We start from the raw sequence: 27,318 nt of genomic DNA, 5'->3' as shown, positions 1-27,318 counted from the left end.
AAACTGGAACCCTCATACATATTTATATAGTGAGAATGTAAAAGTATGCAGCTGTTTTGGAAGCCAGTTTGGCCGTTCCTCAAAAAGTTGAACAGAGTTTCCAGTCTTAGGTACATACAGAAGAGAATCGAAAACATATTCCCACACAGACATTTGTACATAAAATATTTATGTCAGCATTGTTTATAATAGTAAAAAAATGGAAACAACCAAATGTAAACTGATGAATTGACAAACAGGTGTGTCTGTGCATACAACAGAATATTATTAAGCTTTAAGAGGAAAAGAAGTACTGATACAGGCTACAGTAGAGGTGAACCTTGAAAATGTTACACTGACTGAAAGAATCCAGACACAGAAGCCCGCAGCCTGCTCCGTTTTTATGAAATGCACAGAATAGGCAGATCTATGCTGGCAGAAAGCAGATTAGTGATTGCCAGTGACCGAGGGAGGAAAGGCGGTGACCTAGCTAATGAGTTTAGATTTTCTTTTTAGGATGACGAAAACGTTCTGGAATTAGATCAGGTGATGATTCTACACCTTTGTGAATATACTAAAACCCACAGAATTGTAATGCTTTAGAAGGGTGAATTTTGTGGTATGTGAATTTTATCTTAATTTTTTTAAAACTGTGAAGTCCTGGCCGGTTTGGCTCAGTGGTTGGAGCGTTGGCCCACAGACCAAAGAGTCTTAGGTTTGATTCTGGTCAAGGGCACATGCCTTGGTTGCAACTCAATCCCCGGCCCTGAACAGGGTCATCTGGGAGGCAAGCAATTGAAGTGTCTCTCTCACATCGATGTTTTTTTCTCTCGCTCCTCTCCTCTCTTCCCTTCTCCCTCCCACTCTATTTGAAGATAAATGGAAAAATATCCTCGGGTGAGGATTAATTAACAAAAATAATAAAATAAAAAAGACTATAAGATGGTGTCTTCAGTTGTGTGTATCTACCTTATATACTTTATACATGAAAGATGATGCAATAGGTGACAATAAAACAGACAGATCATGATTTCTTGAATAATTTTATTATTTTTCTAAGTAATTCCATTATTCTTTGGTTTCTTATTTTATTTTACTTTTTTTTTTGTTAGTATAGTTGGGAATAATTGATGGCTAATAAAATAATTTCTATGATGAAAAAGGTACAGGAAAGATAAGAGCACTAAATGCCTATAAATGTATCATGGATTTATAAATGTGTCCAATGAACCAACCCATATGGGAATTATGAGATAGAATGAGTTTCATTCTGATTTTCTTTTTTAATTTACTTTGTTCTTTGGGAAACTTCTAAAGAAGAATAAAAGTCTTGAAATAGCAATTCTTCACAAAGACTTAGCAGTATTAAAAAAAAATCATCTCTAAAACTAAATCAGGTCAGTGGACCTTGATGACACACTCAGGATTGAGGAGGAGCATCTGAGCTGAATCTTGAAAGACAAATGTCGCTAGTAAGGTGAAGAATAGGGAAGGGGACAGGAGTGGCAGGACTTACATATTCCAGGTCTAGCCACCTGGAATTGCTAGAACGGGAATCATGTTAACTAACTAATGATGTCCTGATCTTTAACACAGAACTGATGGAGGGTCCAGGCAGCATCTAGTCTGAGCTTAGAGGAGGTAAGGTCTTTCTCCTTGATGGAGGGTGTCTTTACGGTGTTTGAATAGCACTAAGCAGATTGCAGATGCCTGCTTCTTTACTTCGTGGTTTGTCACAGAACATCTTGCTTTTCTGACACAGGCTACTTACCAAAAGCTGCTACCTCTGTACTTCCCAAGGTCTTTAAAGGAGGAGAGTCGATCATTGCCGTACCTACCTGCAGATATTGGAAATGCAGAAGGGGAGCCTGTAGTACCTGAACGGCAGATTCGAATAAGTGAGAAACCTGGTGCCCCTGAAGGTGAGTTCTGCCTTTCTTTTTCTTTCTTTCTTTTTTTTTTAAATCCTCACCCGAGGATATCTTTCCATTTATCCTCAGATAGAGTGAGAGGGAGAGAGAGAAACATCGATGTGAGAGGCTCACCGACTGGCTGTCTTCCACACGACCCTGACCAGGGCCAGGGACCATCCGTAACTGAGACACATGCCCTTGACTGGAATCAATCCTGGGACTCCTTGGTCTGCAGGCCAATGCTCTAACCACTGAGCAAAACCAGCCAGGGCGAGTTCTACCTTTCTTAATCTCCCTCTTAAGGAAGTGAAGGGACTGATCACCAAAGAAGTGGGAGGTTGCGGTTTGTCTCCAGCCCTGGTTGGGGTTGTGTGGGTGGCACCCAGTCGATGTGTCTCTCTCATATCGATGTTTCTCTCTCTCTCTCTCTCTCTCTCTCTCTCTCTCTCCCATCTCTCCTTCCTGCTCTATCTGAAGATGAATGCAAAAATGTCCTCAGGTGAGGATAAAAAAAAAAGTCTCTAGAAGGCTCCTGATCTTTTAATCATCAGTACACAGTCTTAGATAGCGGAAATTATAAATGATGCAGCATCAGGAAATGTGTCTGAACCCCGCTGTGCCAGAGGAGTACCCATGTACTCTAGGTGGCCTCCAAGAGAGTACACCTTTGGATTATGTGCAGAGGCTTTTGGAAATCCTCATAGTTGTGATCACCATTATAGAATATAACTGCCTAAATGCATAAAATTTATAAAACAAGGAGTAGTGAATAGCAACACCAATGAGATGGCATTGCTGGGCAGTAGATGAGACTAACTCATTAGCCAAAGGCTAATGAGATACAAGTGTTTGATTTGCGTTTGTATTTCAGGAAATATTGTTACTGCATAGATATAAGCCTAGTGGTCATAAATATTTTCAATTAGAATGTTAAATCTTTTAAAATAGATGTAAAATCAGCTGTACTTGAGGGATTAAGAGAAGATTTATGGGTATTTTTAAAAAATAAAAGCAGACTTTTGTAAGCTGGGGGCCTGTTGCAGCCTGGAGCAGTAAGCAGATGTGAAGCAGTCCCAGCTGGCGACCCCCAGGCTGAGCTTTCGGTGGTGGCATTGCCTTAGCAAGCTTCCTGTGGTCCAAGGGTTTTGTTAGTTTTTCTTTTAAAAATTTTTTAACATCTGGTAAGGCAGTGGGGAACACACTAAGACACGATCCATTCCCAAGAGACTGGCTTCTACTAGCCAAACGTAAAATGATCATATGGATAAATCAGAAAGCGAACTTATTAATTTGTAGTGAGAACTATAATTCTTATGGACTAGAATGTAGGCATGACCGGTGTAGGAAACCAGGATGCTAAATTAGAATCTGAACCTACCTTAGTGAATGTGGATTATACCCTGCAATCTTGGTCCATCCAACTTCCTTCCTTTACCTGACCAAAGGACTGAAGTGTATGTGCCAATCAATCAGGTGCTCCCTCCTTAAATAGTTCTGGATAAATGACCCGACCATTTGTTGGTTTCCTTCGTTATCTTAGTTCTTCAAATGCCTAAATCTGATTTCACTTTCATTCTCAAGACAGAACCTTAATTCCCCTTTTTTAAGCTAGCTCATAGTCATCCTTATTGCGCATTCACAGTCTGTAGTACTTACTGTCAAGTTTTGTCTTAAGCTCTCTAGTGATGGTATTTTTGTTACAGACGACCAAGAAGAGGAGGAAGAAGGCTTGGGAGTTGATCTTTCTTTCATTGGCTCACATGCTTTTGCCCGAATGGAAGGAGATATTGATAAGCAAAGAAGACTAATCCTTCAGGGACATTTGTCAGAGGCAGCCCTGCAGAAGCAGCATCAGAGAAAGTAAGGCAAACCCCTCTGGCCTGAAAGACACCTAAAGACCCAGGAAAGAAGAAAGGGCCTTACAGCTGCTAAATGATTTATGTATATGTTCTAATGTATTCCTATGAAGGTCCAGTGAGGATGATATTGTCCTCGTTTTGTAATGCAGAAATTTAAAATTAATTTATCAGTGGTCACAGTTATAGTGTGTTGAAGCTAGTGTTGAGATGCATATCTGATTTCAGAGCTCCTGTTCTTTCTACAGTATTGTAGTGCATCTGGGTGAGGTTCTGTTGTACAGGTAGAAACTAGGGAAAGGGAAAGGCAGACTTACAAAGATTTTACCTAACTTTACTGTGTGTATAATTAGAACATAACCTACAGTTTAATTACACTTGAAAGAGCTTTATTTTTCCTTGACTTATCCTAAGGACCTTACAAAACCATTCCATTTCTTTCAGGTGTTTTTTTAAAAGCAATTCTGAATAAATCCTCTTTGAAACATAAAGTGACCCTTCCCGCAGGTCGAGCAACGAGGACTCTAGAGGGGGAGTGAGGATGAGGAGGGACAAGAGACACGAGAAATGGAGACAAGACAGGGTTCTGATCAAGTCTCGTTTATTCAGGGGGAGTTCACATAATATGTAGGGGAAAAACAGGTGAAACAGTTAATGAGTATCCCACCTGAAGCAAATTCCAGTAAATACCCCAGGTGGAACAAATGATAAGCAAAGAATGGAGTAAACAATTATCTAGAGGAATGCAGACACTGTATTCAGAGAGACCCCGCCCTGGGGCCGAGACGGCAGAGCAGACTGCAACAAAATGGATGCCATGCAAAAGTCTCCCACAATAAAGAAAAGCAGCTTTTGTACGTCTGGGTAAGCTTTTCCAAGAATTGACAGTTCTTTGAAAGCTAGCTGCTTTTCAAAAAAAATAAAAAATAAAGGAAGGAAAAAAATCATAAACTATAAATGGTTATAGAGTTGTTTGAGGGGAAGACATCTCATATGGTTGTGAACATTAAATAAGATAATGTCATGAGCCCTGGCCGGTTTGGCTCAGGGTTAGAGCGTCAGCCCGCTGACCAAAGAGTTGAGGGTTCAGTTCTGGTCAAGGGCATGTACCTCGGTTGCGGTTCAGTCCCCAGCCCTGGTCTGGGTTGTGTGGGAGGCAACCAGTCATGTGTCTCTCTCACATCAATGTCTCTCTCTCTCTCTCTCTCTCTCTCTCTCTCTCTCTCTCTCTCTCACACACACACACACACACACACACACACCTGGTACTTAGTAAGCTCTTAAAATTGGTCACAATTCTCTTCAATACTGGGCATTACAATAATGGTCTATTTTACCTTTGAGCTTTGCTACTTAGCATCCCTTTGGATGGGAGTACTCTCATCCTTCAGTTCCTGTCCATTCTCCAGGTTTCAGCTCAGAAGGGACGGCTTCTGGAAACTTACCTTGCTGGAGATAAGTTGGAATAGAAATCTGGAGTAGATTCCTCCTCCTATATGCTTTCTCAGACTGTACTTAACCAAAGCCTAGCCTAGCATTTATCCACCATATTTAATGATATGTGGTTGTTGTCAGTCTCCATCTGTGAAGTGAGAGCTGGACTAGGTGATCTCTGAAGCCCCTCAGAGTTAGAATTTTGTCTTCTGAGTTCCTGGTCTTCACTTTATCCTGATTTAATTTTTATAAACAAAAGCAAAGTAGCCACTAGGGGGCACCAATAAACAGCCTTTCCGAAGGCAAGCAATTGCACAATCTAATGATAGTTTCGGTGATTTCTAAACTTGGCCATATGTAAGAATCATTTGGCAAACATTTTTCTTTGAAAACGGTGACTGGGCTGTCCCTCATGTGCCTGGGACTATGACATCTACATATACAGTATTTTAAAGCTTTTTTACATCATGATTCATGCTCTGCTAGATTGGATACCTCTTTTGGTCTAGGGCAGTTTTGGTCTAGAACTGTTTGTTCTCAGGTCCCCTTTGCACTCTAAAAAGTTGCTCCCAGAGAGCATTTGTTTACCTAGGTTATACCAGCTAATATTTATCATACAAGAAATTATTAATTCATTGAAATATAACATTTTTATGAAAAATAACTTTTATTAGAAGAGTGGCACTGTTTTACATCTTTGCAAATCTTGTAATGTTTGGCTTAGTAGAAAACAGCTGGCTTCTGATATCAGCATTCAAACTATAGCAATAAGTTGTTTGGGGTGAAGGATATGAAGAAAATCTGATACCAGATATATAATTGAAAAAGGGAGGTTCAGTAGCCTTTTTAAATAATTGGGGATATTTTTCTTTGATATTGCACCATAGCTTGATACATAGTAGTTTCTTTTTTTTTATCCTCACCTGAGGACATTTTTTTCAATTTTTTGTTCAGATAGAGTGGGAGGGAGAGAGAGAGAGAGAGAAACATTGACGTGAAAGGGACACATCGAGTGGCTGCCTCCCGCATACCAACCAGGGCCAGGGACAAACTGCAACCGAGGTACGTGCCCTTAGCGGAATCTGAACCTGGGTCTCTCTGGACTGTAGGCCAACGCTCTAACCACTGAGCAAACTGGCCAGGGCCATAGTAGTTTCTTAAAGTTTAGTCGTAATGTGTAATTGCAAACCGTATCCGTGAATTTTTATATTCTGTTATATTCAAATGTATTATTTGATTCTGCTCTTTGAATGGCTTTTATAATAGGAATTTAGAGCATTAATTTATAACATGATGTATTGATCTTTTGAAAAATATTGATTCAGTGAATTATTCAGATCTTGCAAATATTGATACCTTTTACTACATATTATCAAAAGATTATATTTGTGGGTTTTTTTTGTTTGTTTCTTATTAATATTCACCTGAGGATATTTTTCCACTGAGTTTTAGTTAGAGTGGAAAGGAGGAAGGAAGGGAGGAAGGGAGAGAGGGGGAAGGAGAGTGAGAGATCAATTGGTTGCCTCCCACACGACCCCAACTAGGGCCGGGGATCGAACCCGCAACCCAGGTATGTGCTCTTGACAAGGAATGGAACCTGTGACCTTTCAGTCGGGGGGCTGACGCTCTAACCGCTGAGCCAAACCAACCAGGACAAAATATTATGTTTGTTAATATCACCACTGATATCATCAGAAAATCTTTATGTATTATGTAAGCTTCTAGGGATAGATACAAATTTTTCAAAATTATATTATTTTTTAAAGCTCAAGTTTTATCATTGGCAATAAATACTGTTGTTTGTTTTTCTTACAATGTCAGGGTTGCTTTATTCATTTTTGGCAAAACATCTGCCAACGATTCATGTAGAATAACTATACTTTGTCGGTCATTATTTGAAGAAAGCGATGATCCATGAAAAAAAGCAACTGGTTCAGCTTGCAAGTCCAACACACAGTGCATTTCTTCAAGTCAGCTTCATACTTCAGTGTGCAGAAGTGCTTTGTGTGTTTTCCCATTTTGTGACATTAGTGTGTGTGTGTGTGTGTGTGTGTGTGTGTATATATATTTTAAACCCTCACCCGAGGAAATTTTTCCATTGATTTTCAGGTAGAGTGGGATGGAGGAGGGACAGAGGGAGGGAGGGAGGAAAGGAGAGAGGGGGAGAGAGAGAGAGAGAGAGAGAGAGAGAGAGAGAGAGAGAGAGAGAGATGAGAGAAACACATTGATTAGTTGTCTCCCACATGTGCCCAGACAAGGGCTGGGGAATGAACCCACAACCTAGGTATGTGCCCTTGACTGGGAATCAGTCCCGTAACCCTTCGGTTTGCAGGTCTTTACTCTCACCACTGAACCACACCAGCAAGGGCCAAAACTATTTTTTTAACGTTGCTAAGATTTATTTGCCATTTTAATTCTCATTCTCAGAGTGTTCAGTGGGGTTTTTTTAGAGGCTGTTTAATGTGTGATATTGCAGTAAATTGAATGCAGAAGCAGATGTGAGAATCCAGTAGAAATGAAAGATTTGCAAAAATGTAAAGGAGTAACTCTTCTCCCTAACTATAGTCTTTTCCATAAAAACTTGTATTTACATAATAGATTTTTGTTGTAAAATTAATAATTATTTTTTAAAATTCTGTTTTTATTTTTTAATTTTTTTTTTTTTTTTTTATCCTCACCCGAGGACATTTTTTCCATTTTTTGTTCAGGTAGAATGGGAGGGAGAGAGAGGAACAGAGAGAGAGAGAGAAACATCAATGTGAAAGGAACACATCGAGTGGCTGCCACCCGCACAGCCGACCAGGGCCGGGGACAAACTGCAACCGAGCTATGTGCCCTTAGCGGGAACCGAACCTGGGTCTCTCAGGACCGCAGGCCGATGCTCTAACCGCTGAGCCAAATCGGCCAGGGCTGTTTTTATTTTTAATATGGTAAATATTAGTACATATAACTGACATAACCTTAAAAGGGTCCAGAGACCCAAAAGGTTGAGAATTAATGACTAATTGTTTAGGAGTTTATGATATAACGGAACTATAAGCCATCTGTTTGCATACTCTGCCATGTGCTAAATGTTTAAGATTGCAGGTTATAATTTTAAAAATTGATTTCTCATCTTTTTAAATCAGGCTTTTATTTACATAAAACAGTCTGGTTTTTGTTGATTATGTTAGTTGATCAGGTTGAGCTAATGATGCATTTTTCTGAGGAAGTAATTAGGTCTTTAGTTAGCGATATCTGTTTGAAAGCCTTCAATTCTTCATCAGTAACAAAACTCAAGTTCACATGGATTGGCTAAGTTAGATCATTTCTTTCGTAGCATTGCCTTGTGACATCAGTATCTCTGTGTAGTAATTCTTTTTAACATCTAAAAAAAGCAGACATATTGTTGAATTCTTTTTTTGTTTGTTGTTTTGTTTTCTTGTTAATCCTCACCTGAGGATATTATTCCATTGGTTTTTATAGAGAGTGGCAGGGAGGGTGGGATGGAGTGAGGGAGAGAGAAAGATATGAAGAGAGAAGTGAGATGTAGAGAGACACGTTGATTGGTTGTCTTCCACGTTCATCCCAACTGGGACTGGGGGTCAAACCTGCAACCCAGGTATGTGCCCTTTACTGGGAATCGAATCTGTGACCCTCTGTTCTTGGGCCAATGCTCTATCCACTGATCCACACCAGCCAGGGCCATATTGTTTAAACTCTTTTTTTAAAAAAATATTTTTTTCTTTATTGATTTTAGAGAGAGGAAAAGAGAGAGAGAGAAACATTGATGAGAGAGAACATCAAAGGCCACCTCCTGCATGCCTCATACTGGGGATCAGGCCCACAACCTGGGCATGTGCCCTGACCAGGAATTGAACCAGCGACCTCTTGATGCATGGGTCCACACTCAACCAGTGAGTCACACCAGCTGTGCCATATCGTTTAATTCTTGATTAATATGTCCAGGTCTTCTGTTCAGTTGTGACACTAACTTGGGTGTATCATAAGATGAAAGTTGGCTTACCTACAAAAATTAGGAAGCAGTCTGTTTTTTTAAAAGATGCAGCTTTTAAAATTCTTAAATTATTTTACAGTAACTTTTCTTTATCACTTGTTTCTTGCTTGGCTTAAGATCCAATTGCCTGCAACTCTATGTCATTTCTCACAGTAAAAACTTAATCTAATTTATTATTAAATATTTATTGAGCTCTTACTAATGTGCCAAGTGTTGTGCTAGAAATGTAATAAAGTAACACAAGACTGATACAGCTCTAGCCCTCGTGGAGCTTAGGGTCTCACAGAGGGAGAAATGTTAAACATATTATTATAGAAATACTTTATTTAAATTGTAGGGTGCAATAAGTATATATAATAAGGGTCTTAACCAGGTCCAGTGTGGGACAATTGCATGAGGTCAGGAAAAGCTAATTAATTCCAAAGCTAAAACTTTCCCTGGGCTATTGGTTGTACACAAATGGGTTAGTAATTGTTCTTAAGAGTAATTTGGCTTAGCCCTAGCCGGTTTGGCTCAGCGGTTGGAATGTTGGCCTGCGGACCAGAGAGTCCCGGGTTCGGTTTCCCCGCTAGGGGCACGTACCAAAAAAAAAAAAAGAGTAATTTGGCTTAAATTATCTTCACCGTTGATTGTGCAGGTAGATGGTAACTGATTACCTGGAAGGAATTGCCTTAAGTCAGCTTTGTGAGGACATCCAACCTTGGTTGATTGCAGCCTATTGAGAAACTATATGCTACTCAGTATTTCTGCCTTTAGAGTACTTGCAGTGGCTATGTTTGCTGCCATTATGACATATTTTGTGTTACCATTTACCCATGACTGTTATATTTTACCATCAAGTAATGTAATTTGTTTGTTTGGAATATGCTATAGATCTTGATTTGATTGTTTTCATTGTTGGATTCGGGATCAAAGATTACATGTCATTATTGAAATAAAAATACAGAAATGCAGCGAATATGAGGTACAGTTCATGAGAGAAATAATGGAACATTTTAAACATTCTTTGAGTAGGTGAGGAAATATGGAAAGCATTATATCTTTATTGGATGTGGAGGGAAAGCTAACATCTTTTCCTTTTGTTCCCTCTTCCCGAATACTGATTTAAAAGAAACAATAATCAAATCAAACTTAAACCACGTATCGTGGGAATGGAAGAGATTACATTAGGGTAAGGAAGAAAGCAGGTGAAGAGTCCAGTCACGTGTTGTTGAATTGGAATTCATCTCAAGGTTCTTAGAATCTTAGTATCACTGTCCAGCAGTGATTCTAAACTTTTTTGAATCATAAAGCCTTTGAGAATCTGATGTAAACTATAAACCTTCTTCCCATAAACATTTTTATATGGATTTTGCCAAACAAAAACTATCCTCGAATCAGTCTCAAGTTGTTAATCACAGATAAGGTTAAAAACACTTTAGAGTTTATACTAGTTCAGAGTTCATATGAACTAAAATCAACTTAAGTTAAAAAAATTTAAAACCCATGGAAGGAATGATAAAATAGGTTCCTTTAACAGGCTATAAAAAAGCATTGCCAAGAAAAGGAAAAATAGTTTTAACTATACTAAAATTAAGAACTTTAGAAATTGGAGCAATGAAGATTAAAGAAAGTGAAAAGCAAGTCACAGAATGGGACTTATGAATATATATATAGAACTGGAAAATGATTAGTATCAAGAATATAGAAAGAAAGCCTATGAATAAATGAGAAAGAATAAACAGCCTAACAGAAAAAAATGGGCAAATGATATAAACTCACAGAAGAAGAAAACATGGTCAGCATGTAAGAACAGGATCTCAACATCATTAGTGACCAAAGTAATGATATACCATTTCAAACCTGATTGATTGGCCAACATCTGCTAACACCACGTGTTGAAGAGGACACGGACTCACAGGATCTTCTATTCATTGCTTATAGAAGTATAAATTGGTACTACACGTTGGGAAAGAGATTTGGCCTTATCTCTTAAAACTGAACATACCATACAACCTAACATTTCCACTCCTGTGTATCTACCCAGGAGAAATCATGCACACATATACCAGAAGACTTGTGAAATAAGTTGATCTTAGCACTGTTCACAGTAGCAAAAACCTGGAAATACTCTAAGCATCCATCAGTAGCAGAGTGCATGAAAAAAGTTATAGTTTTCAGATAATATAAATACATTATATATAGTAGTCGAATGAACAGCATTGACACCCAACAATACACATGAATCTTAGCAATATAATATGTCAAAAAGACTCAAAGATTACATAATGTATGATCAATTTTTTCTTTTATTTTTTGAATAGTTAAAAACAACCAAAAACTTTTTTTGGGAGTACATATAGATGAATTAAAACAATATAAAAAGGAAAGAAGAAAATCATGAGGTTATTGTGATGGTGCTAATTTGGGGTAGTAGGTTTTGGAGTACTTATTCATTAAAAATAATTAGTGAAATGACCAGTTTCTTTAAAGAGAACCATGTACTAGTGACTGAGAGTGTTTTCAACCAAAGATCATTAACTCTATTTTGTGCACCTGAATTCCAGTTTTAAAAACAATTTTTTTCAGCCTTCATTGAATACATAGTTACAGAATGTCAGGAACTACCCTAGAGATTTACTGGAAATAAAGAGACAAGGGAGACACATTCCCTGTCTTGTGGTCTAACACAGAAGTAGACACTTCAATGAGTGGGTAAAGCCTTGTGCTAATCTTTGTGATACGAAGACAGGAGCAGTCAGTTTACCACATGTCTGTACCGTGCCTCCCTCCCTAACCCCCTTGCTCCACCCCTGCCAGTTCCCCTCAGCATACACACTTGATTGGTAGAGTATTTAGACATCTGCTGGATTGCTTATCTCATTCTGTCTTACAACAACATTAAATGTGTTTGTAATGTGTTTATCCCATATATTCAACTTCAAACTCTTTGAAGCCAAGGGCCTTTATTAGTATTCTCAGGCCTCTAAATACCTTGAATAATATTTGTCTGCTATTTTTTCTACAAAGATTTGAGTCCCTACTATGATTCATGCATTGCATTTATGCAGTAAATCTTTGAAAAATGAGCTAACGAATACATAAAGTATAGAAAGTAATAGGTGTTTACCAAATTCTTGTTACATGTTTTGTGCTAGGACTTGCGGTGCTCATAAGACATTAAGATATATTATTCTCCTTAGTCTTGTTGTGGGATGACATAATCATAAAACAATTAGAGATCAGCATAATTGAGGATTTAGTGTAAATAACCTAGGAAATAACTGTGTGGAAATATGGAAGAGTGCTTATGCATAGGAAGAACTAGAATGTACATGAATCTTTTCTTGACTTGCAAATTATATCTTTAACCAAGCTAGTGTCTTTGACTTCTCAGTTGGCATAGGTGGGCAAGCTTCCACATTTAAAAAGGCAAACTGTAGAACTATGCCGTACCAGGTGTGTTTTCATGAGCAGTAATAGTTTGTGAAACTAGCAGGCATATCCCTTGTTGAGTACAATCCATATGTAATAGACTTCCTATTAAATATGCTTAGTTGTGTGATTGTACTTTATAGCCAAAAGATGTCATACATAAACACCCCTTTGCAGTACACTGAGATCCACAGAAGTGAAACAGTTTTACTAAGGTTGCACAGGAAGTGATAGGATTAGAACCCAAGTCTCCCCTCCTGGTTTAAATTTTTTTTATGAGATGTTGCCATATGTGACCTAGGTGCTTCAGGGTTGCTTTTCATACATTTAGGTGCCTTGAAGACGTTTTTTCACAAGTAAGTGACACTTTGAATTTTAAGAAAGCAGTATGAAGTAGAAAAAGTACTGATGTTTCCAGAGACTGGAGTGCTACTTTGAATGTAGCCCTATCATTGATTGGCTGATAACTGGACCTCTTTCAGGTCATTTCCCATTTGGGATCTAACGTCTCTTCCAGCATTAGCATTCTCTTAGCCAGTGCCAAACTGTGGTCTCCATAATCTGGAGTAGGGGGTATAAGTAATTAGTTCTTTAAATGATTGTAACAATCATTGAAGAAGCCTGGACTTCACAGATAAAAGTACGTAGTTCCTTTCTGGTCCCACATGACATGTACAGCACACCTGTTTTTCTTCTGAAAAACAAATTCCTGGAGGGCACTGACCATGTCTTTTCACTCAAGTATTCTCAATACCTATCATATAGTAAGTAAATCTTTGTTGAATGAGTGAACATCTGTTTTGTAGAATTGCTATTGCTTTAGGCTTTCTGTTTGCATTTTGTTTAGCAAAAGAAAGTAATAGTATTTAAAAACAATGTTACTTTAAGAACTTGGTATCTGAGCCATTTATATGAGTAGTCTTCATTTGACCATAAAGGATTTCTTAAATATTATGAACATCTTCCTTTCTCTGTAATTCATTTGTGATTCTGTTATCAATAATACATAGTAGAGATTCTGCATAGTATAACTATTTATAATTTGAACTCCTTCCTCATTATAATAAAACATTATTTTTTAGGAACAGGGCAAGATAAAAACAGGTCCCAATTGTTTAATTTACAAGGGTTTATTATAATAATTATATCTTTTATTTCTCCAGTTATAACCGCTGGTTATGTCAAGCAAGATCTGAGGATCTGTCTGATATTGCTTCTCTAAAAGCCTTATACCAAACAGGTGAGCTTGAGGATATGGTGGTAACTTACTCTCTTACTAATAAGGACCCTACCTGGCATGCTATTAGAGACTTCCTTTTTCTCTGATTTTGTCCATTTTATCTATGAATGAAATGTTTTTGTTCTAATGAAAATAGAACCTATAAAATTTTCAACCGATAGTTCTACATTGGCCAACTTCATTTCTTCTTAATGTCTTTTTTCATCTTCTAAATTTTTTCACTGCTTTTAAAGTTACATATACTTGCTATACAGCATTCAGACTTTACATAAATATATAATGGAGACAGTGAAAGTTCTCAGGCTCCCTTTTTCCCCCATTATATATATTTTTAGACAATACTTGTTAATTTTCATATTTGAGTTCCATTTAGTTTTCCCAGGTCACTAATGTTATTAAAAGTCGTAGTAAGTTTAAACAAAAGGCTATTTATAAAAAGATTTTTGCCCTCCAACCTTATCTTTGTTCCTGATTTAAAACTCATAAGAGGCCTTATCTTAAAAGTAAGGGCAGTCATCGAAACCTTATAAGGGTAAATTAAAAAGTATCGTTTTCTACATAGTAAAGGAAATCTGAATATTAAATTTGAAAAATTTTGTTCCTGGTTTTCAGTCTTTTACATATGTGTGGAATATTTTTATAAGGCTAGTGTCCGGGACAACTCATGCTTCTGGAATAAAGTGTCTGGGCACTGATTACATTTTTCGTTCATAGGTGTCGATAACTGTGGTCGCACAGTGATGGTGGTGGTTGGAAGAAACATTCCTGTAACATTAATAGATATGGACAAGGTAAGCCACAAAAAGGCTGCTTTACAAATAATGTTGATTTAAAAATAAGGAGGATGTGAATTTGGAATGAAGGCTTAGAGTGTGAGATTGATGATTATGTATTTCTGGCAGAGTAGCAGCCCTGGGGTTCTGCAAAGCTGCATGTATCATTTCTGTAAGTTAGGGGTTTGGTTTTGCTCTGTAGGTGAACAAAAATACCGGAATGTCATAATGTAATCTTCAAAAACGCATCCACTTTGTTTTGAATATCACATAACTAGCAGATTTTTGGTTGGAATCATTCTGTATTATCGTTGTATTAACAATCAAAATCTGCCTTTCTTCTCTTTTTTAAAAATTTTATGTTTATTGATTTTGGGAGGGGGGGGCTCGATTTGTTGTTCCACTTATTTAAGCATTCACTGGTTGATTCTTTTATGTGCCCTGACTAGGGATTGAACCCACAACCTTGGTGTATCGGGATGATGCTTTAACCAACTGAGTTACCCAGCCAGAGCCTGAAAGTCTGCCTTTCTTAAAAAAAAGAAAGAATAATGGAGTATCTATCTGAAGAAGTCACAGGTGTAGTTAACCCAAGATGTCATAATTCCATAATCCCTTCATTTGGAGGCAAAGGACAGAAATAGATGATTCATAAAAGAAGAAATGGTATCACTAGTAAATAAAAAGTTAAAAAGTTTCAACTTGATGAGTAATTTTAAAAAAGTGAATTAAAATGAGATATCATTTTTTACTTGCAAAATTAGCCAGAACTTTTAAATTATTGTGATCAAAGATAAATTAAAACTAAAAGTGGTCACACCCATTGACTCAGTAATTCTGTTCCTGAGACTTTGTACTAAGGAAATAATCCCAAGTATGGAAGTTGCTATAGGCACTGAAACTGCCCAAATTGGAATACTCAGGCAAGGGACAATTAAATTCACAGGATAAATATGTAGACCTTTTTAGAATATCAGTTTTATTAGAAACTGACTGCAAAGGAGGAAAATCACATATAATTGTTAACCATAGTAAAAAAAGTTATGTACTTAAAAATGTAAAAATCACACACAGTTTTAAAATAAAGCACAATTGCGCAAAAGCAGATAATTGCTTCTGGCTAAGCTCTTAGAATCCTGGTCACTGGTGTTTGGGTAAAAAAAATTCGAAAGGACTAGACCTGGCATGTTACCCACAGGCTCATTGGTAGCACAAAATTATAACTTAAATTCCTAACAGGTAATTATGGTACCATCCACACATGGAATGTTCTTTGACCCTTAAAAAATATGATTATAGAGGCAAGTACTGTAGATACATGTTTATAAAATCAACAGGAGAAAAAGTGATACATTAAATTGTATACACTAACTTTTTTAATGCATTAAAGATACAAACTGGAAGTAAATATCAAAGTGGATTTTATTGTTTTGGGGAGAATTTTTTTTTTATATTTTTCTGTCATGTGATCATATTTCTTTATAATTAAAAAAGATTTAAAGATGGGGAATTTGAAGCTAAAAATAAGTATCTTAATTGCCCTAGGATTGGGTGGAGAGTGGATAAAAAAGACCAGAAGCAATCTGATGAGAGCAGAAATAATAATAAAATTATATAATAATAAAAATATATACACACAACCCAGCCGGAGTGGCTCAGTTGGTTGAGCATCGTTCTGTGTGCCAAAAAGTTGCCAGTTTGATTTCCAGTCAGGGCACATACCCAGGTTGCAGGGTCAGTCCCTGGTTGGACATGTACAGAAGGCAACAGATAGATGTTTCTCTCTCACACTGATGTTTCTCTCTCTCCTTTCCTCTCTCTCAGCATGTCCTTGGGTGAGGATTTAAAAAAGAAAAGAAAAATATATACACACAAAGGAGAAACTCACTTGAATTATATGTGTGTGTGTGTGTGTGTGTGTGTGTGTGTGTGTATATATATGTATATATATTTATATCCTATATATAATGCAAATTATATCATTAGTAAGTTTCTGCTTATGGTTATTTGTTTTGTGTTATTAATAATCAGTATAACATTCATTCTTACCATTAATAATGTGATTGATACCAGTAAAAACATAGATCCTACATTGATGTCAGTGTGTACTTTTCTGGTGTTCTGGATATTCATGATGTATCATTTTATATAAAATAATGAGATACATTGTGAGGTCAAACCAGGTAACAACTGGAAAGATACTGTGTTTTCTTAGTACCCGCCTCCGTTCTGGTAGCGCTTGGATCCTAACCCATGTTAATCCCGTCCTGTTAATGCCAAGGACTCCCTGAGGACGAATCGGGAAATAACCTGTTTGAGAGTAATCTTTCAGTTGTTACCTCTTAGCTTTCTCTTTGCCATAGTTTATAGCTACACCACTGGGTCACACTGGCTCTGCCCATATTGTATGTCTGCTTTGTGTTTGTTTCTCTTAAATTTTATCTTTCTTGTAATGAAATATTTCTCTAACCAATCTGGGTCACATTAAATTTGAATCTTTCTGAGCTCTAGAAATGCTGCCAGCTCGTTGCTACCTACTGGCTAAACCTGTTTTCATTTTCATCATTCAGAACAGCATTAAAGATGCTAAGAAAATTAGCACTCAAAGTGAACCATGTGCGGCATCACTTGTAATATCCTTTTATAGTAATTCTTGTTATAAGAGAGTCATGAGCCTCTATCTCAGTAGAGACTGCAAAGACTTTCATTGAATTCAAGCAAAAACATTAAGAATTGTTAAATGTCTAAAAATTCTGCTAATGATTTTTACATCATTAACCTAGAGAAGGCAAACCTGGTAGTTGAGTGAAAAACTCTTTCAAGTATATGAAGAGTTATTTGAGAGGATAGAGACTGATTATTCTCCTCCATTACTTAGAACAGGACAAAAAGGGATCATACTGTAGCATTCATGAGAATTATTAAGCATGATTCACTCCCCTGAAGATCTTTCTAAAGAGCTGATATTCATCAGAATGAAATGTCCATCTGCAGTACCTGCAGTACCTGCATAGATCAGATTAATCTGGATTTTTCCTCTCTTGGCCTCTATGAAACAGATTGTTGTACAAAGTGGTCTTTACCTTCACTCCTCTTTTTCTTCTAGGCTCTCTTATATTTTATCCATGTAATGGATCACATTGCTGTGAAGGAATACGTGTTAGTATATTTTCACACACTGACAAGCGAATACAATCACCTGGACTCTGACTTCCTGAAGAAACTCTACGATGTCGTTGATGTCAAGTTAGTTATTTTTGCAAATTATGAAGAGGGAAGAGGGAAATAGCTTCCTTCTTTCCTGTTTTAAGCAGCAGCAAACATTGCTATGTATTCTATGAAAGTGTATTTCATGTCACAAAGATTTTTATTATTCATAGTTTAGATGTTTTAATAAAGTAGGTGCTCCTTAACTCCAACCCACCACATTTAAGTAAATTCATATGTAAACTTTTGCCTGCTTTTAAACACCTTGAAAAGTTTTGGGGTCATTACCAACCTTTGTATATAAAATAACAAAAATGCCGCCTTCTATTTAGAAGGTGTTACACTTATCAAAATATATTTATCAATATTATTTTATTTGATCTAGTGACCCGTTTGTTCATTCATAATCTGATCCCAGAGATTCTAGCGCCATGTAAAAAAAAGCACATCGTAAATTTGTTTGTTAAATATGAATTTACTTTGTCCTTCTTTTAGCTAGGTAAATATAGATATAATCTACATTTGAAGATGGGAAAATATGGACATTCTTAAATGTGAATTATATTGCTCAAGATCTCACAACATTAAATGCAGAATTTGGACTTGAACCCAGGTTACTGACATGGAGACAGAAAATTATTTTTGTTAAACCATATTTCCCTTGAAGTAATAATGAAAATTTTAATCAGAATATATAGACACCCTGCTACAGCAAAGATAAAATGTTCTACTTTAAATTTTTTCTCATTAATAGATTTCCTAAATAAAAATAGCAGCCCACCCTCCTGGTAGTTGTTTTATGATTGGTAGCATCACAATGACTTTATGGATTGCCTTGAAAAATTTATATTACAGTGAGAGTGCAAAAAAGACAAATTACCATAAATTTCCAACTATCTTACTCTTCCCCTTAAATCTCATCTTAATTAACAATATTAAAATTCTCATTACTTAACAGACACCTTTGTAGCTTGCTTTGATTGTGGGTTTTACAAGGAAACTTCTCTCCAGTATAATTCTGCCTCTACTGCTAACCAGCTCTAACTTTGAACAGGCCTCAACTGTGAAATGAAGAGTTTGTACTATTTTCTCTGAAGTCCTCTCCAATTAACCTTACGCGACCCACTCGTGATTAATAAGCTGTTGAAATCATTTCAGGCACGCCTGGGGAAGCTAGATAGAGTAGTAAAGAGCATGATTCTGGAGCCATGCTGCCTGGGTTTAGTTTCTGGCTCTTGATGGCTGGGTAGTTTTTAGAAGATTAAAATAGAGACAATATTAGTACTCAATTCAAAAAATTATTTTGAGAATTAAGTATAAAGCCTTCTTACAATTTCTGGGACACAGTAAACTGCCTATATATATTGTTGTAATATGACTATTGAAACTTTTAGTTTCTAATTTTTGCTATAATTTTAAGTGGTTTTGCTGTTTAATTTATAACCCGATCCTAGAGATTTTAGGTTCATATGAAAATACCATTCAATAAATGCTTGTTAACTATGAATTTCCTTTGTCCTTACCTGTAGGTGGCTCTATTGCAGCCTAGAAAAACAGTATCTCCTATAAAACAGACACTTTAAATAATGAAATGTTCTCTGAATTATTTTGACATTTCACCTAAAATTCAATATGTAAAGTAGAGCTGTTTAAAAACTGCTTTTCCCCTCTGCAAATGAATCTATGTACTCAAGCAAACAGTTAATTGTCCATAATGGTGACTGGTTTTATTCATGATTTATACTGACCCTTTTTTTATTTTAAATCAGGTATAAGAGGAATTTGAAGGCTGTTTATTTTGTTCACCCAACATTTCGTTCAAAGGTACAGTATTTTTTTCTTTTAGCTAAATCATGAATTAAGTGTACTACATGCCGGCATATTCAGATATATTTCAATAACTTAATCTTGCTTTCACACCATTGTGACTGCTAATTTGTTTATCCTTCCTTGTTAAGTGATCTTGAGCTCTGGTCCTGATGTTGGTCTCATGTCATTCTAGTATCTTTGCAGACAAACCTCACAAGCCGTTGGCCTCTCAGCCTTGGCCTCTTCTTGCTCCTTGTTCTTCTGGGCTTTGCTCATGTTGTCAGTACAGAACTCACCGTCCTTCCTCTTCTCACGGTTACCTGTTATTTGTCCTCCAGATCTCAGCTCAACAGTTACTTTCCATGGAAAAGCCTTTCTGACCAGTCCTATAACTAGTACTGCTCCTGCATTGTACCCCCTTAAGATTTTATAGTCTTCTATCATTGTTACGTTTTTAATTTCAAATTATTTATTTAATTTTCTGCCTTATATGTCAGCCTGCAAGATCCGTAAGAGCTAGAATATAACCGTCTGCCTCACAGCTATATCCCTCATATCTAATCGTACGTCTGGACTTCATCAAGACATCTAGTCCTTTGGTCCTTTTACTGGGGATGTCATCTCTTTTTGTCCTGATTTTTTCCCCTATTCAGCCTAAAACCTATGTTTCATTACTTCAGCCACTCTTGTCAATGCCTAAAGAACCTATAACTTCTCACCCTTTCATCACACTTGCCCAGTAAAAGGTTTTAATTTTGAGATAGTCCATCATTCTGATTTTGTTGTTCTCGTATCTGGGTTGCTGAGCACTGATGGAGAAATCCTAGAGCCATGGGATTTTGTAAGCCTTATGATATTTCTGTGGAGGAGATGGTAGGCATAGTCCCACTTCACAGACAAGGAAATTGGTGCTTAGAGAGATTAAATCATTTGTTCAAGGTAAGCATCTAATAAGTAGCAAAGGCTGGACTTGAGTCTGGGCATTTTAATTCCAGAGCCTACACTCATAACTGCACCACACATTTCCATTTCCTCAGGAAGTTCTCTTTAGTAATTATCCTCTCTCCTCTCCCATCTTTCTGGATATAACTCATCAATTTTTAAACATGCCTAAGTCTCCACTTATCTCTCTTCTTTACAAACAAAATTTCTTAGTGTAATCTATAGTGTATGTTGACCATTTCCATTTTCCATACACCTTAAACTACTCCAATCTGATTTACATCCCACTATGACAGCCAAAACTGCTCACACCAAAATCCCTGGTAATCTCCGTTACTGAACACAGTAGACAGACACTGTTCTGTTTTTGTGTTACCTGTTTCCCTGTGGCCTTAAACACCGTCGATCACTTCTTCCTTGAAACACTGTCTCGGTGTCTTTGAAACCTACCTAGCCTGGTTTTTCTCTGCTTCTGTCTGTTCCTTCTCAGTCTCCTCTACTGTCCCGTTTCTGTGCTCCTCCTTCGAGTATTCGTGTTCCCAAATCCTCTGCTCTCTTCTTTCATTCTGTACCTTCTTTTCATTTCTGTGTCTTCAGCAACCCTCTAGAATATATGCAGTTCCCAAATATATGTCTGGAGAGGCAGTAAAGCCTAATGTTTAAAAGCATGGGTTTGAGATTGAGGTAATGTAGGTTCTAATCCCAGCTCTGCCGATTACCAACTTCTCATCTCCAACAAGCTATGTAACCTCTCTTTAATTTCACCTTCTATAAAATGGGAATGATAATGATACCTACCTTGTTAGAATTGTTGGGCGGATGAAATTAATACATGCAAAATGCTTACAACATCTGCTGACGCAGAACGAGCACTCAGTACACCTTAGCTAGCACCATCATTCTAGTACTGAGATGTTGAAGCACTGATTAGATATCTTCACTTAGGGGTCCTAAAGGCCCCTGAAGTTCAGCATGTCCTCCTCCCTCCGTCCCTCCTCCCCTCCCAAATGGCTTTTTATATTCTGTATTTTAGTAAATGAGACCACTGCTGGCCCAGGTGCCTCAGCCAGAAAGCAGGGAGGCACCCTTGGGACTTCCCTACCTCACCTCTCGCCCGATGACATCAGTTCTGTGTGCTTGCTGTTGTCCGAATCCATGCCTGTGTCCTCAGGCCTGACGAAGGACATGTTCTTATAAAGTTCATATAAGAAGCCTAGAGTATTTACTGTAGGGTCCTTTGCAAAAGTTTTCCAAGACCTGGTCTTAAGCACAAAGAAAAAAATACTCTGAGTATATCAGTGGAATTTAAAGGGAAAAAAATTATACTTATCTGGGCATAAAAATCCAGGATTTAATTATTTATTAGGTATGTAGGAGTGAGAGAAAGGACTGTGTCATCCATGACTGCCAGGTGCCATCAGATAAAAGGATCATAGAATGGGAAATACATTTGAGAGTCAATAGCAAGTAAACTGAGCTCCAGCTCTCTAAGTGTGTTAAGGAGTAAAATCCCAGAGACACTTAGGGCAAAGAGGACAACTGGAGACCGAGCCCTCGCGTCAAGGAAGGACACTGGGAAGTCATCTAGAAAGCAACAGGAAGACCAAGATTTGACTAATGACGTGGAGCCATGATTGGGAAAAGCATAAAAGACAGAAGTAGTCATTATTTTAGAGCATTGTGGAGAAATTAAGTGAAATAAGTAGTGAAAAGCCCTCATTATATTTCATAATTAAGAGATGAGTGAAGACTTCAGTGAGAGACTGTTTTCCACTTTGGGATTTCTTATTGTTTACAGAATTATTGTTGAGTTTCTCATCCAAATATCATAAATTTTTTATGAAGTATTTTTTAAAAATATGTTTTTATTGATTTTTAAGGGAGAGATATAAACATCGATGTGAGATAGAAACATTGATCGGCTGCCTCCTGCACGCCCCCCACTGGGGATCGATTCTGAAACCCGGGCATGTTCCCTGACCAGGAATTGAACCAGGACCTCTAAGTCTATGGGGCGACAACACTCAATCCGCTGAGCCACACAGGCCAGAATTTTTATGAAGTATTTTAAGTAATTATTTCAAAATTGCAAATTTCCTTTTGGTCCGTCGGTGTTAGAACAACACAATTAAGTTTTAATTAAATGCTGATGGAAGCACTGCTTGGCCAGACTGAAAAAAGAAAAAGGATAGTTTGTGGAATCAATTAAACGAAAGACTTTTCCTTCTCTTCATTCAGTCAAGTTTTGCTTACATGCTTGACTAGTTCCCCAAATCTCATCATCCATTTATTTTTTTTGTTCATCTAACTACCAACATTTTTTCTTTAATGTAGACAAACAGAAGGATTGCTTGATTTTCAGTATGTCTTTGCAATAATGTCTGCTCTCCCTGCTTCCATTCAGTATTGTACTGGACTTTCCAGACAGTATAATGTGGCAAGAAAAAGAAACAAAATGCATTTAGGTCTAGAAAGGAATAAATAAAACTGTCTTTATTCACAGTGACATGGTCATCTATGTAGAAAACCCCTATGGTATCCTCAGAAAAGCTACCAGAACTGATGAGTAAGTTTTATCAAGGTTTCAGGGCTTACTGTCACTATTCAAAATTAATTATATATGTTACCAGTGAACAGTCAAATTGAAATTTAAAAGGTAATATCATTCACACTAGCATCAAAAAATACTAAGTACTTAGGGATAATAGGACAGAAGATGTGGAAGACTTGTATACTATACTGTACGAGTTAATGTGCACTGAAAGCATTGATGAGGGATGCAAAAGGAGACCTAAATGATTGAAGACATACACTGTATTTGTGGATTAGAAGATTTAATATTGTTAAATTGCCAACTCTTGCCAAATCTATAGATTCAATTGAGTCTCAACCAAAATGTTAGCAGGCTTTTTTTTTTTTTTTGGTAGAAATTGACCAATCAAAATGCAAAGCATCTAAAATTGCTGAAACAACTTTAGAAAAGAACAAAGCTAGAGAACCAACACTACCTGCTTTCAAAGCTTATCTAAAGCTACAGTACTCAAGACATTGAGGTATTGGCATAAAGACAGACAAATAGATCAGTGGAGCAGAATAGAGAATCCAGAAATAGACGCAAGTATACATGGATAACTGACTTTTGACAGAAGTGCTAAGTTAGATCAGTAGAAAAAGGATCATCTGATCAACAAATGATAGTGGAATAACTGGACATCAATATGCAAAAAAATGAACTTTGTTTCATATCTTACATCATATACAATTAAGTGAAAATGAATTAAAGACCTAACTGTAAAACTTAAAATTGTAAAACTTATAGAAAAGAATGTAAGAGAGAGAGCTTTGTGACCTTGAGTACAGCAAAGATTTCTTAGATACGATACCAAAAGCATAATCCATAAAAGCTATTGTACTTCATCAAAGTTAAAAACTTTGCCCTTTTAAAGATAGTTGTGAGAATGAAAAGATAAGCCACAGCCTGAGAGAGAAATCTTAAAGCATTTACCTGATAAAGGACTTGTCTTTAGAATATGTAAAGAAATCTCAAAAGTCAGTAATAAGGAAACAACTCAGTTTAGTAATGGGCAAAAGATTTATACAAACACTTGAGTAAAAAAAAATATACCTATGACAAATAAGCACATGAAAAAATGGTCAAGAGAATTAGACATTAAGAAAGTGCAAATTAAAATAAAATGAGGTATTATATTCCTGTTAGAATAGGTAAACTTTAAAAGACTAACCAACCACATGTGGGTGAGAGTGTGGAAGAGCCGAAATGCTCATACAGTGCTGATCAGAATATAAAACATTAGAGAAAATTTGGAACAAGTTTGGCAGTTTAAAGAGTTAACTGTACACCTACTATGTGATTCAGCCATTCCGCTCCTAAGCATTTCCCCAAGACAAATGAAAACCCATCCATGCCAGTGCTCATAGCAGCTTTATTCTGATGGCCAAAAACTGGAAACAACCCATATGCCCATCACCAGGAGAACTGATAATAAAACTGTGGTGTAACCATGTAATAGAATACTACTCAGCAATAAAAAAGAATGAACTATTGATATATTTAGCAACATGAATGAGTTTCAAAATGATTATTCTGAGTAAAAAAAGCCAGACAAAAAATTTTACATACTGTATGATTCCATTCATATAAAATTTTGGGGAATACAAACTAGTGTGTAATTATAGAAAGCAGAGCAGTGGTTACTTGTGGACAGGGAGTAGGGGCAGGAGGGAGGAGTTACAAAGGTCCCCAAGAACCTTTGGGAGTGATGGGTGTGTTCAATTTCTTGGTTATGATGAGAGTTTAATAGGTATATACATGTCAGAGCTTAACAAATTGTATACTTTCAATATATGTAGTTTATTGTATGTCAATTATATCTTAATTGTTTTTAAAAAATACTGCATTGAGATACCACTAGATTGGCTAAAATTCAAAAGACCAACAATATCAAAATGGCCAATGATGTGAAACAACTGGAATTTTTTTTGCCTTTTAAGTGGGAATGTGAAATTGTGCAACCATTTTGAAAAAAAGTTATGACAGTTTTTTATAAACTGAATATATACCTAGCCTGTGACCCAGCAGTTTCACTGTAGGTATTTATGCAAGTGTAATGAAAACATATGCACATAAAAAAGACTTGTATAAGAATGTTTGTAGCAGCTTTAGTTTCCAGCAGCCCAGCGTCCATCAATAGGATTACAAATAATTAAATTCTGGTATATCCTTGTAATGGAATATTTCTTACTGCTGATACACACAATGGCATGAAAGAACTTAAACATGATGCTGAGTGAAAGAAGCCTTACATAAGTCACTGTGTGATTCTGTTTATGAGAGATTCTAGAGCAGGCAGAACTAATCCATGGTAGAAAATAATTAAAACAGCTTTGCCTCTGGGGAGAGGGGCACCAGGGCACTTCCTGGGGTGATGGAAATGTTCCCTATCTTAATGGGAGTTTTGCTTTTACAGTGTGTGCCTTTGTCTAAAGAGCGAAAGTATACTTAAAGTTTGCATTTCATTGAATGTAAATCTTAACACAAAAAAAACTGAACCAGTATTTGAACTGTAGTTAGAAATGTGAATGCTGTATTTGGGGAAAGTTGACTGATGTCTGCAGTTTACTTTGAAATTTCGCAAAAAATTTCGCAAAAAATTGGGATGGATTAACAGATGGATAGAGGGATGGATAGATATGTAATAAAGAAAACGTTAATGATTGTGTGAGTGATGGCTATACCGGTGTTCACTGTAAAATTCTTTTTTTTTTTTTATTATCGTCACCGGAGGATGTTTTTCTATTTATTTTCAGATAGAGTGGGAGGGCGGGAAGGGGGGAGGAGGGAAAGAAACATTGATGTGAGAGAGACACATCGACTGGTTGCCTCCCACACCACCCAGCGGGGATGAACCTCAACCGAGGTACATGCTCTTGACCGGAATCGAACCCGCGACTCTTTAATATGCGGGCTGACACTCTAACCGCTGAGCCAAACTGGCCGGAGCCACTGTAAAATTCTTCAGTGAATGTTTGAACACTTTCATAATGTTTTTTAATGAAAACAAAAACTTATGCCACAAATTCAAGCTTATCAAAAGCATGTTCCTTTGTACCAACCTATGAAAATATGTAGCCACTGTTTGCTAAGATTTTACTTTAACCTCCCGCCCCCATACTAGAGAGTCAGTAAATGTCTGTCTTTCATGTGACATCAACGGGTAGATGTTGCCAGAAATTTCTGTGTTAGAGACTCCAGCCTTGGTTGTCACACCACTGGAATTGCTTCAGATAGGAGTCAGGGCGAAAGCCAGGTTGGGCAGAGGCTGAAGACCAGATCTGTGAAGTGAAAGCCGTCATGTTGAGGCTCCATGATATTTGGGATGGGGAAATGAGGGAGGGTTGAGAGAATAAAACTCATATGTCGTGAAATCCACTATTGTTTTATGCTAAGTCAAAAACTATAAATGGAGTGTTTCTCATTATAATATAATGAGATGAAATCAAGGGATAATAAAACAATCAAATCACGCTGTTCTGATTTTCATACTCCTTAGATTTTTTCCAGGCCACTCCACCCAAAGTGATAATTGACTGCTCATATAAATCACTACTCTTTTTCTGCTTTGAAACTAAGAGAATGCAAACTAATAGAATTTAAATCCATTGTTGATTCTGGCTCTAGTGGAGTAGTGTGTACACCATTACTTGTGTGAAACATCTTTTCTTCATTTCTGTTGTTTGTGATCCTGTTGTTTGGCTTTATGTCTGTGAATAACTGGATGAAATAATCTCGCATTCACACACTGTCACAGCAGCCCTCTTCAAATTTATAATTTTCTTCAGTTTCTTAAAATAGTAGATGCTAAGCAATGCAATTTACCTAACTAAATGTATATTTATAACTTGTAAATAATGGAAAATTATAAGCCAACCTAGATAAAACTAAAATGGAAAAAGTGAAGACAGTGTTCTCGGGTCTCCCTGAACAGAAAACTTGTAACTGGGTTTCCACTTCTGGCTACTTCGAGTAATTTCCTCTTGCTAATACCTGACGGATGTGAAGATGGTGATGGGAGGAAATCTTCTCTTTCAAAACCTGTGTGCCTGAGATCACCGCCTAGGCTCCCCGACCCACTCCTCTCTGGATTTCTCTGGGTTTGGGTGGCGCGGCGCCTTCGGGAGTCCTTTCCCAGACTGTAACGAAGGATCATTGGAAACTATGGAAAGCTGGCTTGCT

General features: G+C 37.1%; 1 protein-coding gene across 3 annotated transcripts in view; it reads left to right on the top strand.

Annotated features, from left to right (window-relative positions):
* Positions 1 to 27,318, top strand: part of GDAP2 (ganglioside induced differentiation associated protein 2) — a 73,272-nt gene that overhangs the window by 27,673 nt on the left and 18,281 nt on the right. For all 3 annotated transcript variants that reach the window (XM_036272578.1, XM_036272580.1, XM_036272579.1), the window contains exons 7-12: positions 1,742 to 1,901; positions 3,596 to 3,752; positions 13,757 to 13,833; positions 14,548 to 14,624; positions 17,713 to 17,852; positions 19,583 to 19,637. In XM_036272578.1, the coding sequence (XP_036128471.1) occupies positions 1,742 to 1,901; positions 3,596 to 3,752; positions 13,757 to 13,833; positions 14,548 to 14,624; positions 17,713 to 17,852; positions 19,583 to 19,637 (666 nt within the window). The remainder of the gene's footprint in view (positions 1 to 1,741; positions 1,902 to 3,595; positions 3,753 to 13,756; positions 13,834 to 14,547; positions 14,625 to 17,712; positions 17,853 to 19,582; positions 19,638 to 27,318) is intronic.

This window comes from Molossus molossus, unplaced genomic scaffold (genome assembly GCF_014108415.1).
Source record: "Molossus molossus isolate mMolMol1 unplaced genomic scaffold, mMolMol1.p scaffold_m16_p_20, whole genome shotgun sequence".
Lineage (NCBI taxonomy): Eukaryota > Metazoa > Chordata > Mammalia > Chiroptera > Molossidae > Molossus > Molossus molossus.
Note: the sequence above shows the minus strand (reverse complement) of the source record. Positions and strands in the feature narration are given on the sequence as shown.